The sequence below is a fragment of the Phocoena sinus genome, chromosome 10 (assembly GCF_008692025.1).
Source record: "Phocoena sinus isolate mPhoSin1 chromosome 10, mPhoSin1.pri, whole genome shotgun sequence".
Taxonomy (NCBI): domain Eukaryota; kingdom Metazoa; phylum Chordata; class Mammalia; order Artiodactyla; family Phocoenidae; genus Phocoena; species Phocoena sinus.
Genome location: NC_045772.1, coordinates 36,492,280 through 36,511,014, shown reverse-complemented (window position 1 = coordinate 36,511,014; position 18,735 = coordinate 36,492,280). Strand labels below are relative to the sequence as shown.

At 38.1% G+C, this 18,735-nt stretch overlaps 1 protein-coding gene across 9 annotated transcripts in view; it reads left to right on the top strand.

The window, feature by feature from the left end:
* TMTC2 (transmembrane O-mannosyltransferase targeting cadherins 2) overlaps window positions 1-18,735 on the top strand; it is an 847,045-nt gene that overhangs the window by 308,346 nt on the left and 519,964 nt on the right. For all 9 annotated transcript variants that reach the window (XR_004351770.1, XR_004351769.1, XR_004351771.1 and 6 more), the window contains one exon: window positions 5,349-5,430. Coding sequence is in view for 6 of the 9 variants with exons in the window: in XM_032645685.1 (XP_032501576.1) it covers window positions 5,349-5,430 (82 nt within the window). In the remaining 3 variants the exon portion in view is untranslated. The remainder of the gene's footprint in view (window positions 1-5,348; window positions 5,431-18,735) is intronic.

The following is an 18,735-nucleotide window of genomic DNA, read 5'->3' as shown; positions in this document are numbered from 1 at the left end:
CTTCAGATCCAACCAGTTAATCCTTCATATCAGCACTAATATGCTAACTGCAGAGAATGTCTAATCTAGAATTGTTCAAAGTTCTGATGGTAAAATTTCTAAAGTATTTGCCAAGTATTCCTGTAGGTCTGTTTGATATTGACTTTCTAATCTTTTCCACTGTCAGTTGCTCTTTGCTTCCACATACTGGGTTTTTGCTATTTTAACTGACTCCTGCGTGAATACACCAAATTGTTATATACAAACTGTAAATACTTTCCGAGAATTACAGTTTGCAAATTTGAAATTCTACTTGCCAACCACCTTAGTTTATAATGAAAGCCCTTGGTCTGGTATTTTAGGGTTCAAGCTGTGTGACTCCAGTGTGATAGTAATGACTCTAAAAAGAATAATCATATAGGGCTTCCCTGGTGGCGCAGTGGTTGAGAGTCTGCCTGCCAATGCAGGGGACACGGGTTCGAGCCCTGGTCTGGGAGGATCCCACATGCCGTGGAGCGACTAGGCCCGTGAGCCACAATTACTGAGCCTGTGCATCTGGACCCTGTGCTCTGCAACAAGAGAGGCCGCGACAGTGAGAGGCCCGCGCACCGCGATGAAGAGTGGCCCCCACTAGCCGCAACTAGAGAAAGCCCTCGCACAGAAATGAAGACCCAACACACCCAAAATTAAATAAATTAATTAATTAAAAAAATAATAATCATATAAGCACAATTAAAAGAAAAGGGAAATTACTGGGAGGTGGAGCCATCACAGAGGGCTTTATAAAAAAGTGGGATTTCAACCAAGGCTTGAAGCATAAAATATATATGAATGAATGAAAAGAAAGAATAACATTACAGACCAGAAGAAATAATTAAGGAAGAACATAGGAGCTACAGTTAAGGTACATAAGGAAATTGGCCTGATAAGGTACAGGAATTTATCCGAGAAGATTTGAACTAGATTGTGAAATATTTTGAAAATTAGACTGGTTATTAGTAAATAAAATGAGTGGAAACAGGGTGCTATTAAAATACTTTTGAGCAATGGCATAACATGAAAACAGTTCTGTTTAAGTATTATTAAGCTGGTAAAATGAAGTTCAGTGAGTCAGGAAATCCGAAATCTATTGTAGCATTCAAGATGTGAGCCGGAGGCTTCCCTGGTGGTGCAGAGGTTAAGAATCCACCTGCCAATGCAGGGGACACAGGTTCGAGCCCTGGTCCAGGAAGATCCCACACGCTGCGGAGCAACTAAGCCCGTGTGCCACAGCTACTGAGCCTGCACTCTAGAGCCCACGAGCCACAACTACTGAGCCTGTGTGCCACAACTACTGAAGCCTGGGTACCTAGAGCCAGTGCTCCTCAACAAGAGAAGCCACCGCAATGAGAAGCCCCTGCACTGCAACAGAGTAGCCCCCCTCAGCACAACTAAAGAAGGCCTGCATGCAGCCACGAAGACCCAAAAATAAATAAATAAATTTATTTTAAAAAAAAAAATTAAGAAAAAAGATGTGAGCCGGAAGAGCCTTTTATTGGGGGAGGGGGAAGTATTGCGAATGAGAGACATTTTATAGGAAAATCGTGAAATTTAGTTTCTACCATGACATAAAATTCTGCAAAGGATTTTTGAATTTTGGTAGTTGGGAGCCAGACAGTGGCATTCAAGGTGGAAAGAATAAAATTTTTTTGAGGAGATAGATGGAAGAAAAATCAAAGAATGTCAGAGCTCTCTATGCCAGGTCCGAAGCTAGTTATTTCCCTTTGACTTATGATTTCAGCAACCCCTCAAAGTTGGTATTATGTTCATTTTTCCAAATGAAGAAAAAGAGACAGAGTCGCACAGCTAAATAAGTAGAGGCAGCAAGATTCAAACAGGCTAGTCTGGCTCTGGCCCGGTTCTCTCAATGAGAATTGGAGAAATTCATCGTTAGCCCTCAGTGCTCTTATGACTGATCCCCTTGCTTATTGGGTTATTCGTTTGCTATGTGCCTCCTGCAAGTAGCACTTGCAAGTGAGCAGTCTGTGTTGTTCAGTTATATGGTTATATCCCCAGTACTTAGAACAGCGCAAGGCATCCGATACAAGTTTTTTACCCTACAAAAACAAGTGAACACGCAAATAAGTCATAGACCTAGCAGTGGAAACCGAGCCTCTCCACTCACATTTCCCTTACTTGTCACAGCTGACCACAGTCCCTTTTTCTTGGTTTTCTCAACCACCACTTGTGTCCAAACATCCCAACCAATATACAAAATGAATAACAATGCTTGATGTGAGAAGTTCATATAACCAGAGGCTACTCCATAATGCTTGCTTGTAGAAAACGCTGACTTAATCTAAAAGACTCCAGGAAAAACCTGCTGAGACATGATGTTTTTCTTCTTCTCCACTTTCTTAACTGCTACCTACCCCTCTATAACAATAATAGTAAAAAGAGTAAACCTGATTAAACATAGTGTGACCTCCTTACCACCCTTCCTAGGACCCAGTGATGTGTGTGTTTGGTTGGCTTATGCATCTTCTTGAATTAATTTTATATAGTGTCCTGAGAATTTTATTTTCCTCATAATTTGGCACTTGACCAAATAGTGGTCAAAGTAGAAAAATGGGTCTTTGCATGATGGTTTGATACTTCCCCAAAATAAAGAATGTTCTGGCCTTTGATGTATTTGTTTTGTATCTAGGAGGTGGTGGGACTCATTGTCTTTAATAACCTGGTTCATTTGAGTAACCTGAAACTACTGGCCTTGGAGTTGTGATTTTTTTTTTTTTTTTTTCTTTTTTTTTTTGCGGTACGCGGGCCTCTCACTGTTGCGGCCTCTCCCGTTGCGGAGCACAGGCTCCAGACGCGCAGGCTCAGTGGCCATGGCTCACGGGCCCAGCCGCTCCGCGGCATGTGGGATCTTCCCGGACCGGGGCCGAACCCGTGTCCCCTGCATCGGCAAGCGGACTCTCAACCACTGCGCCACCAGGGAAGCCCTGATCTATTTTTTAAAGCTATATACTATTGCTTTGCCAGTGGACTACACATAAGAATTTTACTACGCTGTTTACTGAGACATTGACAAATGAGCCACTTTTCTTCTCTTCTGTCCTTAAAACTTAAGTGGAAGTAAGTTCATAGACCCTTTTATATTTTTGCATATAACATTTGTGCAGACTCTTTACCAATGATAGTTTTCATTTTGCATCTTTCTTTTATCATCTTCTGCAAGTTCTTTGTACATTATTTTCCAGTGGTGATTTAAAGGCTAACCATGTGTTTTGAGGCTGTGTATATAATAAAACACACTCTTTGTCATTCAGAACTCTGCATTCTATTGCATACTATATATGTGTATATATATATATATATATATATATATATATATACACACATATATATGTATATATATACATATAAATAATAGTTAACATTTATTATAAACTCAGAATATGCCTATGTACTGTAATAGCTACTTCATGTGTGTCCTTTCAGATAATTCAGTAATCTTATGAAATAGATTTTATTATCCTCATTAAAAAATAATAGACTTTATTTTTAGAGCAGTTTTAGGTTTACAAAAAAGATACTGAGCAGAAGGTACAGAAATGGCATATACTCTCCCACCCTCCTATTACAGCTTCTCTGGTTGTATCAACTTGAGCTCATGTTGTACATGTTACAATTAATAAGCCAATACTGACACATTATTATTAATTAAAGGCCATAGTTTACATAAGGGTTCACTCTTTGTGTTGTATATTCTATGGGTTTTGAAAAATGTATAATGACATGTATCTGCCATTACAGTATCATGCAGAATAGTTTCATTGCCCTAAAAATCCTCTGTTCTCCACCTGCCCTCTTTTTTGTAACAGAGAAAATTATAACTAGGAGATGAAATTATTCTCCAAGGTTCACATAGCTACATAAGTGTGAGAGCTGCTCGGCCTCCTGGCATCTGTGCTCTTAACTGCATGATCATTTAGAGAATCCTAACTGGGTAAGAGTCTTGCTAATTCTTACTAACTTCAACAACGTGTGAAATGTGTAGCAAGTATTTTGCCTGTGCTTTCCTTTGAACTTAAAGTGCGGTGAGAAATATCGCAAGAGATTTTTGATTTTTAATTATTGGAAATTTGACAAGCCTTGTGAATTAAAGAGGAGCTATTGACTAGAGTAGCATTAGTAAAATGAAAGAGGGCAACAGAATGAATTTTTTAAATGAACGAATAGAAAGGAGAAGTCATGGAGAAATGAGTCAAAGTTGCATGAAATGTAGTATATTAGCTTAACCATACACCTCTATCTTTGGAAGAATTATCTCCTTAAAAGTGATTTAAAAAAATATATGTGAAGGGGAAAGAAAAACATCACCTGAAGTTTATGTGGTAGATAGCGTTTAAATTAGAAGGAACAGACAGATAAGATTGTTTCTCTTTACTCTAGACCCACAGTTTCTGAATACCACCCTGTGCCTTGCTTCCACCCAGTTAACATAGATCTTCATTTTAACCTTGCAGGACAAGACAGAACTGTTTTAGGAAAGGTCTTCTTTGGGTTGTTCTCCTACCTTGAGTCACCCCTTTTTGTTACTCTGGAGTCAATTTTGGTGCAGAAGCTATAGCACAGCAAAGAATGTCTAGTTTTAGAATCTGCCTGGATTATGATATTATTTCATGAAAAATCAGTTTGTTGCATATAAGCCTTTGCCCCTACTTTTTGCTTATTTTTTTTCTGAGAATTACGGTAATGTTTACTTAAAGCTGTAGCTAGGGAGAAGATCTAGCTTTAGATTAAATCCTGATTTAGCAGTATTGTAGTCCTGAATGACAGCAGCAAGGATAAGCAGTAGTTGCTTGAGAGTCAACAAATTGTGACTTAATTTCTTCCTGTATAAAGTGAACATTAAAAAAAAAATAAAGAAATAAAGTGAACATTAAGACAAAACCATCTCAAAGCTAAAATAGTCATCATTCCTTATAAGGAAGAATGAATGAATGAATGAAGAGAAACAGATCAAAGGGAGAAAATAAAATAGAAAATGAAAATATGTTTCCCACCATTCCTGAAAACTCTCTTATCCTTTTGGTTTCCGTGAAACCATTTTTTCCCTTTTTTCTCTTGCTCTCCTGGTCTCTTCTCTTTGACGTCTTTAATGAACTCACTCTCACTGTCTCTTCTAATCTTGATGTTTCCCAGGATTCTGACCTCAGTCTTCTCTCTCAACATATTCTCTTTGATCATCCTCGTTTAGATAAAAACAAAGCACTGTTTTTTGATGATGATTACTAAGTAGACATTAGTCTACTTCCTTTGGGCCCAGGAGGTGAAGAATCCCTCATGATCCGCTGCTGAATCATCCATTTTCTCTGTTTTTCAAGGGTCGTAAGAGTGAGGCTGAAAAATTCTTCTTGAAGGCTATTGAGCTGGACCCCACCAAAGGAAACTGTTACATGCATTATGGTGAGTGGTTGATAGTTTTTTTTCCCATGTCCCCCACGTTTACAATGAATGTTGATACGAGATTTAGGTTGTGCTGGCAAAGAACATTTTGAGAGGACATTGACTTTGCTGTTGTAGATGTAGCCTCATGCTATAGTCTTGCCTTCTTGTTCAAAGCAGTCACGTTAACAAGGGCTATGCCTTATGGTTACTTTTAGTAATTTTCATAGGACTTCAGTGGGGCAAGGTATTTTCACAGTTGTGGGTTTTGTTTTTTTTTTTTTTTTTCAAGTTCAGTTTGGAGTTTAAATGAGGTCTCGTCAGAAAATCATCTTGCTCCTTGCCTGATGCGTGGTATATAATTAAAATATTAGCTCTCTTTTCATTCTAAATGTTAATGTATTGCTCACTGAATGTATCATTTTGAAGTCTTAGAGGCTTACATTTTGGCCTCAGGGTCTTGCTTTCTGGAAGATATGGAGTTACCCCAGCCTGTTCTCTAAATGCCTGAGATTGGGGTCAAGGATAAAAACTGTAAAGGCTGTAAAGGATGTGTCTCTCACTCGGTTTATCTTAATCAGTCTGGAATGAAGTTACATAACAACTCTGTCACACTCCATGCTGTCATTAGTAGTGAGTCATGTGTTCAGTGAGGCTAAGTATATAGCTGGTTTGGTGTCGGGTAAGATGTGCTGATTTCTACCATATTTTCATTTGAACTGGCTTTCAAGGAGCCTAAAAGCATTCACTTTTGCTGATCCCTTGGAAAATAAAAACAAATTTTTGACCACGGTTGTCTTTGATGTGTTTGTTTTATCAAGTAGTAAACTTAAAGATGGATGAAAATGAAAAATCTTGGGAAAATAAAGCTAATATGCTTGTATAATATTAAATTTCTTCTTCCATTTCCCAACTAGTAAAAATAGATCAGTTGACAGGCTATGAGTGTGGAAAATGGAGGATACACTTAACCAACCACCGGTCCATTTGTTTATATTGTGTGTATATGTTTATAAACCTAGGGTTGTGATACTTTATCTTTCCAGCATAGCACAGCATGTAATTTCACACAACTTATTGCATCACCACTCCTGATTTTGTTTCACAGTGCAGTTTTATTACCATGTTAAAATAGTAGTCAAATAATTTAAGTTTGCTGCAGAATTTAGTTTACTTCTTCAGATTTTCTTATATGAAATATTTTAAATTAGGATTTTCTCATGCATATTATTTTGGGTGCCCCTACTGAGCTAAAGTAATTCCCTGATTATTTTCTATGAGTGCTAAAGGACCTCTTGTCATTTTATGAAATAGGATTTTTTTTTATCCTGTCTTGCTGCTTGCATTTTCTGTACCTCAAACTAATCCTACCTACTGCATCTTCTAAGCTTGTTTCCCATAATTTTATTATATGCTTTAGATTTTTCACATTCAATTCCTTTAAACTTCATCATTGCTTCATCTGAAATGCCGCTGAAAAAAGTCACTATTTATTAATTTTAAGAGTTAGCCCCCTTATTTATTATTCTGACTTGTCTATCTTTACCCACTTCTGTCTTTTTATTTATTATTGTTTTTTATATTACAGTATTCTCCTGAAAATAATTTTTTTTCCAGTGGTAGTAATAGGGACTATTACTCCAACGAGAAATTTTGGGATTTAGTTTTAACAGAAAGTGAAACAAATTCTTTATTTTGTATGTTATTTGGAAAACAGTGATAGATGTTCTGTAGATGCATGCGTAAAACTGATTTTTCTTAGTACTCGGTGCTATTTTAATTTTTTGGCATATACCTATTATTAGAAGTACATTTATTTTCCAAGGGAGGAATGAGTTCATAATTCACTATATTTTTATGAAATAGTTTCAATTTTTTTTTCCCCACTCTGGAATAGGAAATGGGAAGGACTGAAGATGAGGCATCAAAAAGTAGTAGTTAAGGCAAAATAACCTACAAATAGACAGGAAGCCCATAGCTGAGGGCCTCATATTCCTACCTCACTGTCCTCAGGTTATTTAAAAATGTACATTTAAAGGAATATTAATGATTTTTATTTGGAAAAAGTCTGCTTCAAATGACTAAAATTTAGAACTGAAAAGTACTTTTAAAATTATCTAATATAACCCCTGTTGTACAAATAAGTAGATTGAAACCAGGAGAGATGAAGTTGATTTGCCCAAGTTAGCTGTAAGTAACTAAATTTTGGGTCCCTTGATAACCATCATTGCTTTTTCTTCTGTAATATATATTCCATTTCTTTCACAACACTGTAGATAGACAGACAAGTAGGTAGATAGGTGGCTGGGTAGGTAGATAGATATTGTTGATCAGTCAGCCCTTCTGTGCAGTTTTAGAATGTCAGATTCATATAAATCATGACTTAGCTTAAAATTCTTAAGGAAGCGTTTTTATTAATTTTAATATGTATAAGATGCAAAGCACTGTTGTCTTTTCAGAAAGTGAGTCTGTGCTATGTAGGCAATAAATAGGATGATGTCATTTTTAGAAGGTGATGTGGTGGGCAGTAGGGTACTTCTTGAAACCAAATAGTCAGCTTAAGCATCTTTGAAGAGGTGATATATGAAATCTTAGCTTATGCCAACTCTTTGAAGAGCCAGGTAAGAGCATTTCAGACAAAAGCAACAGAAAGTTCAAAGGCCGCAGGCAAGAACAAGCTTGTGTTCACAGCAAAGAAAGAGGCTAATGTGACTGGAGCATATTAAACCTGATGGGAAAGTGGGAGGAGATGAGCTTGGAGAGGAGGCAGGGCTAGAGCCCAGAGGCCTTTGTAACCAAGCTAAGAAGTTTGCGTTTTATTTTAAGAGCAATGGAAGGGACCATGTGGCAAGACAAGATGAGAGAAAGGTCAGAGTAGAGCGAGGGGACCCCTATTGCTGTCTCACAGGCAAGAAAATGGTGGTGGCTTAGGCCGGGGAGTGTTGTGGGAATGCAAATATTTAAATTGAAATTATACACTTACCTTCCTTAGAAAATTCTAAGGTAATTAATAGGGAGGACCTATTTTCCATTTTTGCACCATCAATATCTAGCATATTGCCACGTCACAGTAATGTACAATAAATGTTGAGCTCGATATATTCTTAATTTTAGAATTGGTTGGAGGTTCCAAAACTGACTGAAAGTTTGTTCCGTTAGAATTTGTTTTACTCTTTGTCCAAGAAGATGCATACTATGATTTTTATATCAGTTCTTCTCCAACTTACTGGTTATGGATATTCTTAGGGTATTTATGCCCATGGATTGAATGAATAGTAACACTTCTTCAGCTTAAAGATAAATGTTTAAATGAAATGTTAATGTTAAATGAATGTTTATGTAATGTAAATGAAATGGTAAATGTTGTTTTGAGTCTTTTTTTTTTTTCATGTTTTTGCAAATGCCAGTGAAAATGCCAGGGTCAGTGAGTTTTGTTCTATGGGAAATTCACTCTGCTGGGTGATGGTGTGCTTTTCATTTGCTTGTTAATGATACAAGTGACTTGGAATATGCCATTCAGTTGGGAATAGACAGGAAATTACAGGAATTTATACTGGCTGCAATGGCAATTAGAAGGCAGTATTTAAAAGTACTACTAGTTATTTTTGTTTTGAATCCACTAGTTTTATGTCTTGGGAGAAGGGATTGCATTAGAGATTGCCTTTTTTCCTTCATGTTGCCTTGCAAGAAAGAAAGCGAGGCAGGTTTTTAAAACTGGTTTAATAAGTTTGTTAAATGTAGGCCTCTGTGGTACCTATGGTCTCTGGGATTAAGATTCCCCATCTCTAAAGTGAAAGGGTTGATGTGGGCTTCCATAATGTTTTCCAACTCATATTTCATGTTGTGTCTAATATATACTTAATTTCTCACTGGTCTTTCATCAGAAATTTTAAGGAATGTATAAAAAATAGGTTTCAAACTATTTTATCCGTAATAGTATAATGTTGTATTCATATCTCATCAAGCTTACAGTGTACTCCCATGTCCATAAAAAACAAATCATGTCTAGTCTTTACAGAATTTAATTTATAAATGTCAAAGGTGAACATTTGGTGCCCTGATGTTTCATGTGGGCCTGTTATTCAAGGGCTTCTCCATGAATTTCCTTTTGGCTCCAGTAGAAAGCTTCTGCCAAAAGAATGAAAGTCAAGACAAGTCCCTCCTTGTCTCTTTGTCTTCCTTTGTTTATTTTTTGTTGTTGTTGTTTTGTTTTTTTGTTTTTTGCGGTACGCGGGCCTCGCACTGTTGCGGCCTCTCCCGTTGTGGAGCACAGGCTCCGGACGCGCAGGCTCAGCAGCCATGGCTCACGGGCCCAGCCGCTCCGCGGCATGTGGGGTCATCCCGGACCGGGGCACAAACCCGCGTCCCCTGCATCGGCAGGCGAACTCTCAACCACTGCGCCACCAGGGAAGCCCCTTCGTTTGTTTTTTAAAGAATTACTGGAAAAAACATTTTTTCAGAAAGAATATATTATAAATCGTTTCTTTATATGCATAGTAGTAAATTTGATATAGACTGAAACAACTAAAACCAATACATATTTGTTATAAGGTACCTACTATGCTTAAATCTGGGGCAGATGGAAAGTCATTAGATATTAAGCACCAAAGCATAAAATGTTAAAAGAGAACAGGTTGTGACAAATGGTAATGAGAAGAAGTACTCTTTTATGTAGATGTTGGACGGTTCTTCTTTTCCCATCTACCTCTTAACCATAGTTTCTAAGAGCAAAGACTTTATTGTCTTTTTCTTCATTATTGATCCTCTCTCTGGGTGATGTTCATTTCCAACAATAGTGACAAGTCCCGATCTTCTTCCTCCAGTTCAATATTTAGCAAGCACTATACTAGATGTAAGTGTACCAAACTCAGGTCCAGCTGCTCGCTGCTCAAAAGCCAATACTCAAGAGGCAAGTATTGGTAGAAAGGAAGAGTTGATTTAATCAGAAGGCCGGCAATCTGGGGAGAAGGTGGACTCATGTCCCAAAACTAACTCTGAAGATTCTGCTCAGCCATGCCAGTTTTCAAAGGTAAAAATCTCAGTGAATCATCAAGACAGGAGGTCAAGCTCTGCATCGTTTTTCCATTTTAGGCAGGCTGGCTGACCCCTCATGATCTTTCTTCAGATGTTATCTTGCCCATGTGGACTGCCTGCAGGATCGCTAAGGGAGCTGCTGGGGGTGGAAAGCTAGTCATTCTTTAACTACTTAATTGTTCATTCCTACTTCTTTTAATTTAGAGAAAGAATCAACAGGTTAGGCAAGGTATTGTGCACGTTCAGTAGAGCATAAGTCAGGAGTTAGGTTAAATGTTACCTAGTGATCTCATTTCTATAATTAAGGTTTAAGGGGAACAGAAATAGACAAACAAGAAAGGGGCAGACAAAGCAATCTACAGATTCAATGCAATCCCTATCAAACTACCACTGGCATTTTTCACAGAACTAGAACAAAAAATTTCGCAATTTGTATGGAAACACAAAAGACCCCGAATAGCCAAAGCAATCTTTAGAACGAAAAAAGGAGCTGGAGGAATAAGGCTCCCTGACTTCAGACTATATTACAAAGCAACAGTAATCAAGACAGTATGGTACTGGCACAAAAACAGAAAGACAGATCAGTGGAACAGGATAGAAAGCCCAGAGATAAACCCACGCACATATGGACACCTTATCTTTGATAAAGGAGGCAGGAATGTACAGTGGAGAAAGGACAGCCTCTTCAATAAATGGTGCTGGGAAAACTGGACAGGTACATGTAAAAGTATGAGATTAGATCACTCCCTAACACCATACACAAAAATAAGCTCAAAATGGATTAAAGACCTAAATGTAAGGCCAGAAACTATCAAACTCTTAGAAGAAAACATAGGAAGAACACTCTATGACATAAATCACAGCAAGATCCTTTCTGACCCACCTCCTAGAGTAATGGAAATAAAAACAAAAATAAACAAATGGGACCTAATGAAACTTCAAAGCTTTTGCACAGCAAAGGAAACCATAACCAAGACCAAAAGACAACCCTCAGAATGGGAGAAAACATTTGCAAATGAAGCAACTGACAAAGGATTAATCTCCAAAATTTACAAGCAGCTCATGCAGCTCAATAACAAAAAAACAAACAACCCCATCCAAAAATGGGCAGAAGACCTAAATAGACATTTCTCCAAAGAAGATATACAGAATGCCAACAAACACATGAAAGAATGCTCAACATCATTAATCATTAGAGAAATGCAAATCAAAACTACAATGAGATATCATCTCACACCAGTCAGAATGGCCATCATCAAAAAATCAAGAAACAATAAATGCTGGAGAGGGTGTGGAGAAAAGGGGACACTCTTGCACTGCTGGTGGGAATGTGAATTGGTTCAGCCACTGTGGAGAACAGTATGGAGGTTCCTTAAAAAACTACAAATAGAATTACCATATGACCCAGCAATCCCACTACTTGGCATATACCCTGAGAAAACCAAAATTCAAAGAGAGTCATGTACCAAAATGTTCATTGCAGCTCTATTTACAATAGCCAGGACATGGAAACAACCTAAGCGCCCATCATCGGATGAATGGATAAAGAAGATGTGGCACATATACACAATGGAATATTACTCAGCCTTAAAAAGAAATGAAATTGAGCTATTTGTAATGAGATGGATAGACCTAGAATCTGTCATACAGAGTGAAGTAAGTCAGAAAGAAAAAGACAAATACCGTATGCTAACACATATATATGGAATTTAAGGGAAAAAAATGTCATGAAGAACCTAGGGGTAAGATAGGAATAAAGACGCAGACCTACTGGAGAACGGACTTAAGGATATGGGGAGGGGGAAGGGTGAGTTTTGACAGGGCGAGAGAGAGTCATGGACATATACACACTAACAAACGTAGTAAGGTAGATAGCTGGGGGGAAGCAGCCGCAAGGCACAGGGATATTAGCTCGGTGCTTTGTGACAGCCTGGAAGGGTGGGATGGGGAGAGTGGGAGGGAGGGAGACGCAAGAGGGAAGACATATGGGAACATATGTATATGTATAGCTGATTCACTTTGTTGTAAAGCAGAAACTAACACACCATTGTAAAGCAATTATACCCCAATAAAGATGTTTAAAAAAAAAAAAAAAAAAAAAAAAAAGAAAGGGGCAGAAGAGCTCTTACAAATCCCCATTTGTCAGACATCATTCCATTTCTGTGGGATTAGGGATGAAGGTCCATCTTCTATAGCTTCTTCATGCTGACACAGGGCACCATATTCTCAGAGTAGAAGATGTTGACATGGCTCTGTAGCATCTCTTTGCTGACAATTTTAGTTGCCTGCTTACACATATGGACACAGCAAGCTACAATTATTTTGGTGCCGACAAAGATATAGATTATTATGAGCAACAGTGTTAATCCCATTCACTTGAGGCCAGTTCTTGGAATTGTGCTACCAGTAGATTCAGTACTGCTCAAGATGGAGCAGCTTGTGTCATGGCTACAATCTGGTCATCATGCAGTTAGCTTTTTCCCCTCTGGTAGTAATTACAGTATCTGTAAAAAAACTCAGGAATGTGCATCAGACACTGAAAGATTCTGTGATGCTCTTGTCCTTATCATTAACTACTTGAGTCTGCTCTTTTGTGACTCAGGGAGGCTTGGGAAACTTCAGCTTTTCTACAAACAAAAGTCAGGGGACATGGAGGGACCTTTGTACTTGGGTGGGAATTGGGGTGGGGAGCCACAGGATTCTGCTCAGTTCCACAGGGAACAAGACAGGCTCCAGTGTAGACTGCAAACTGAAGAGGGAGGCACAAATTATAAAAATAATGATTTAATTACAATTAGTTTTTAAAAGGAGACACAGTATCAACTAAGGGGCCTTGACCCGGGTGCCTGGGGTGCAGGAGAGCCGTGCCTGGTGCATGTAAGCTTTATTTAAATGATGAGTAGGAGTTCTCCAAACAAAAGTGTAGAACTGAGGGGATGCAATAAAGAACATTAAAGCAGAGAAAATGCTTGAGGCAGAAGGCACGGCATGTGTCTGGGGAATAGTTCAAGGACAGAACTAGGACCATAGTTAGATGCTAAGAGAAGATACATAGAATGTACATCCAAATTGAGGAAATCCAAATTATGAGAACTGATCATTTTTCATCTTGGGCCCACAGAGAAGTGTGGACTTTTTAAAACTATAATTATCTTTATTATTTTTTAGGGGCATTACTATCAACAAGATTAGAATCCTGAAAACTTCTTACTACATTTATCAAACAATTTATGGTCTAACCCAGTGTTTTCAGACCCTGATCTTCTTTGGTCATTATCTAACCCCTGTGAGGTAGGAATGGATCCCAATACATTTGACTAAGATAATAGAAGTTCAGAATTTTCAAGTGACTCTCCAGATCAGAAATTTTCAACATATGTCTGTAGTGGGAGAAGAACTTGAAAATCCAGCTCTTTCAACTTTTTAAGTCCAGAACTTTCTGTTAATGTTGTAGTCTGTTTTTCTCCAGCATGGTTTATATATATTAAATTTCATTTTAAAAAGTAGTTACTGGAGAAAATTGTTAAAATATTGGGTTTGACTTTTCATCAGTGAACACTAAAAGAAGCAGCTTGAAAACTATGTAATGGGTTGAATTGGTGAGAGACCTATGGTTTTTATTGTTTGTAATTAAAATAGAATATGGCAGTGAACTGAGGTTGGTTGTAACATTTCATTTTTAATCACTTCAGAAATTGTAAGAGTAATTTTAAAAATTAAATAATGACCTAAATAGTGGTATTTCCTTGATTAAAAATGAAAATATATTTTTGGCCTTTGCAAAAATTACATTGAGATTCCAGTTATATTCAATGCTTAGGACGAAAACATTTTGCTAAAATATCAGTGCTTTGTGTGCTTTTACTGCTCCAAGGACAGTACAGGCAATTTACAGGTGTATAATTAGAATTGGATTTTTCTAAATGTTGTTCCAAACTATTTCACTTTTTGCCTAGGATTTTTTATTTTTAAATTCCCTCTTATAACAATGCGTTTAGTAATTTAATTTAATCTTCCTACCTGTGTGTATTTTATATGAGATACTTTCCAGAGACGTTTAGAGTTAAAACTTTCCCATGAGTAAAATGGGAAGAAATAGGGAAGGGATTAGCTAAGCTTACAAGCCAAAAATGAAGGGAAAATTAAATGATTAATTTGTTTCAAAAAAGGGATGTAGTTAAAGGACAAATAGTAAAGTGATAGGAAATAATTTCCTTAAAAGTAAAAGCTAAAAGATCAGGCTACTTAAGACATGAGAAACTCTATAAAACTATGAGGAAAATCGAATACAAAGACCAAGGGTTATGAACAAACAATTCTCAAAAGAAGAAATATAATAGCTTTTAAAAGATAGGTAGGGCTTCCCTGGTGGCGCAGTGGTTGGGAGTCCGCCTGCCGATGCAGGGGACGCGGGTTCGTGCCCCGGTGTGGGAGGATCCCACATGCCGCGGAGCGGCTGGGCCCGTGAGCCATGGCCGCTGAGCCTGCGCGTCCGGAGCCTGTTGCTCCGCGGCGGGAGAGGCCGCGGCAGTGAGAGGCCCGCGTACCGCAAAAAAAAAAAAAAAAAAAAAAGATAGGTAAACATACAATTTCATTAGAAATCAAAGAAATTCAAATTCAAGTAAAGAATTCAATGAATTCTTTTTAGCTGCTCTAGCACTTATTCTCAGTAATTCTTCTCTTGGTAATATATCTTAAGAAAATATAATGTTTTTCTATGTTTACCAGCAAAGATAGTAGCATTGCTATTTATTAGAGGCAAAAATTTAAAAAGCATCTAAATGCCCCAAAAAGGAAAATAATTAAATAAATTATGGTTATGGTTATCCCCTTTTGAGGAAATATTATAAACCCTAGGTTAAATTTATAAAGAATAACAATAACAGAGGCAACTATCTATGTTATGGTACATGAAGAATGATTAAATTATACAAAACAGCTATATCATTAAAAAAGCAAAGTAAAACAAGTAAACAGTGTTAACAATGGATATTTTAGCCTTTTGGGCTTTTACAGTCAATTTTTTTGGGGGGGGGGACAGGCTTAATGTTTTCTATTTTATGTTTTCTTTAATGAGCATATTAGTTTTGGAAGGACTAAATTCTTTAGCAAAATTTGAAAGTACAAGCATCTTAATCTATTGCTCAGATAGTCTGTAGAAAAGATAGGAAAATTATAGTAACCAAATAATTATCCAAAAATTATGTAACAGACTCAACATGTAAAACTTCAGATAAAAATTAAGTGAGAAAGGAATAAAAAGTAGAGCAAGGCATCTTGTCTGAATTCTCTATTAAATACTGTATTTCCATGATGAATTCATCAAATATAATAACAGTACAAACATTTACTAAGTGCTTTTGTGTCCTGAGAAATTCGCATTTGATCCCCACAAAAGCCAGGTGATGACGTTACCTGTCTCCATTTTACAATGAGGAAGGTGAGGTCATCAAGCTGTAGGGTAGATTATCTAAGATTTCAATGCCACTTAGTATAGAGGCAGCATTTGAACCAGAATGCTGACTGCTGTGTTGCACTGTCATCAACTCTATGTCAGTGTAAGAGATGGACACAGATATTTTACATCCATGGATGCTTTATTGGTGGATGATACAATATGTATCAAATACACTGAAAGTTGGGAATCACTCACCTTTTATTATCATTCGGGACATTTAGAGGTAGAAGACTATTTCTATTTATCTTGTCAAACATGGACAACTCATTTCAGGTCCAAGCTTCAGTGAATGATGAGGTGGTCTTTGTTCTTCTGTTGTTTTTTACCTTTTTATTCTGAAGCCATAAAAGACTTGAAAATAAGAGGGAGAAGTCTTAATGGAATTCGAGCATTTACGATGACTATTCCATTCTTGGTTCTATCTGAATTTTCTTTTGAGGAAGGAGAATAAGTAAGAATTTTGTGTACATATAATATTACTTTGAATCTACCACTTATTGGCCTTTTAAATTTCATTTCCAATAACCTTTTATAGAAAGTATAGTGTAAAATACTACTTAAAATATAAACACTTTATATAAAATTTTAGTTTTCACAGTACAACTAAAACTCTTAATATATTAAGTACATAGTATATCAATCTATAACCCCTATGCAGTGTATACTTGAGCCTTGTAAGCATTTTTCATAAAGCACATTTAAAAACCAACTCAGGGCTTCCCTGGTGGCGCAGTGGTTGAGAGTCCGCCTGCCGATGCAGGGGACACGGGCTCGTGCCCCGGTCCGGGAAGATCCCACATGCTGCGGAGCGGCTGGGCCCGTGAGCCATGGCCGGTGAGCCTGCGCGTCCGGAGCCTGTGCTCCGCAACGGGAGAGGCCACAACAGTGAGAGGCCTGCGTACCGCAAAAATAGTAATAATAAAAATGAATTAAAAAAATAAAAACCAACTCATTATGGTGATAGCAATCAGGCATCACGCAGCCTGGCACCATTGTCATACAAATGGCCACTTGTTAGTAGTACAGCTGTAAGCAGATGTCTTTACCTCTCCGCGCTCCCATTTCCCCATATGGAAGATGCTCATAATACCATACTTCTGAGATTCCAAAATGACATAGGTCTGACTCACTGTCTTAGTCCATTCAGGCTGCTGTAACAAAATACCATAGACTGAGTGGCTTATAAACAACAGAAATTTATTTCTCACAGTTCTGGAAGCTGGAATTCTGAGATCAGGGTGCCAGCATGTTCCGGTGAGGGCCCTCTTCTGGGTTGCAGATTTCCCCTTGCATACTTGCATGGTGGAAGAAATGAGGGAGCTCTCTGAGGCCTCTTTTATGAGAACACAAATCTTAGAGCCCTCGTGACCTAATCACCATCCAAAGGCCCTACCTACTAATACCCTCACCTTGGGAGTTAAGATTTAGACCATAGCACCCACCGTTTTATTATATTTATTTTATTTCAAAAAAGAAATGAATACTATTGTTATAAAATATACAAGGATTATAAGATGCTTCACAGTACTAGAATGATTAAATCAATTCAAGTAATATGGCATGGCCTGACTCCAGAGTTTTCAGAATTTACATAAAGGAAAGTGCTTAGTGTCATGCCAGGCACATATGTATCCATTAATGCTAGTACTCTTATTATGGAATCTCAGTGTCAAACAGTTACATTTCTGACCCAGTGCTGGGTGCTTTTATGCACAGTTTGTCACTCCAGTAATCTAACCCTGTTAGATCAAGGTAACATTATCCCTGTTTTACAGATGCAAGATTTAAGGTATCAAGAGTGTAAGTGACATATCGAAGGCCCTTATGCATAGTAACTTGGAAGAGCAAGGATTTGAACCTTGTCTGATCTCCAGGCCGTGATATTTTTATGGTTTGCCTGGTGCTTTCACAGTTTCACTCTTAGGAAATATGAGCCTGGTGGGTCTTCAAATGTGACACAGATCCAGAATGCTGAGATTTTGGAGGACTGCTGGTGGAGAAACCCACGGAGCTCTCATAGTCATGTGCTTGAAAGCCTCAGGAAGGAAGGGCAGCTTGAGGTCATCAAGACAGGGAAAGAGCCTGACCGGGGCAGATGGAGGGAAGGAGCTTAAGTAGAGGGGAGTGAAAAGACAGGAGGCAAGGCACCAACCCCCACCCTGGGCAGTTTTATTCATGCTGCCTTGTTTATTCCTTCTGATAACACAGTGAGGTTATCCTTGTTTAAAAAGTGAGGAACCTGAGGCTCAAAACCAGAGAATCTTGAAGATAACCAGGTGGCCCTTCTCCAGCACTGAACACAATACCTCACACAAAGAAGGTGGTCAGTCAATATTTTGTTCAATAAAAGAATGACTAAGGGAGGATAGACTGGCTTTCAGTTGGTTTTACTCTTTCCTTTTCTTATCTCTGCTTCCATTTTTTGCATGGGAATAGAATCTACCTTGTTTAAATCATTTGTGACCAAATCTTGTTTTGCTAAGAAAAAGGTACAGTTAAGTTCTTGTCTTAGTCCACTAGGGCCGCTATAACAAAATACCATAAACTACATGACTTACGAACAACAGAAATTTATTCCTCACAGTTCTAGAGGCTGAAAGGCCCAAGATCATGCTCAGGTCGATTTGGTGCTGGTGAGGCCCGCTTCCTCATTTACAGCCATCTTCTCTCTGTGTTCTCCTGTGGTGGAAAGGAAAAGGGAGCTCTCCGAGGTCTCTTTTATGTGGGCACTGATCCCATTCATGAGGGTCCCACCCTCACGAGCTAAGCACCTCTCAAAGGCCCCACTTCCACATACCATCACTTTGTGGGTTAGGATTTCAGCATATGAATGG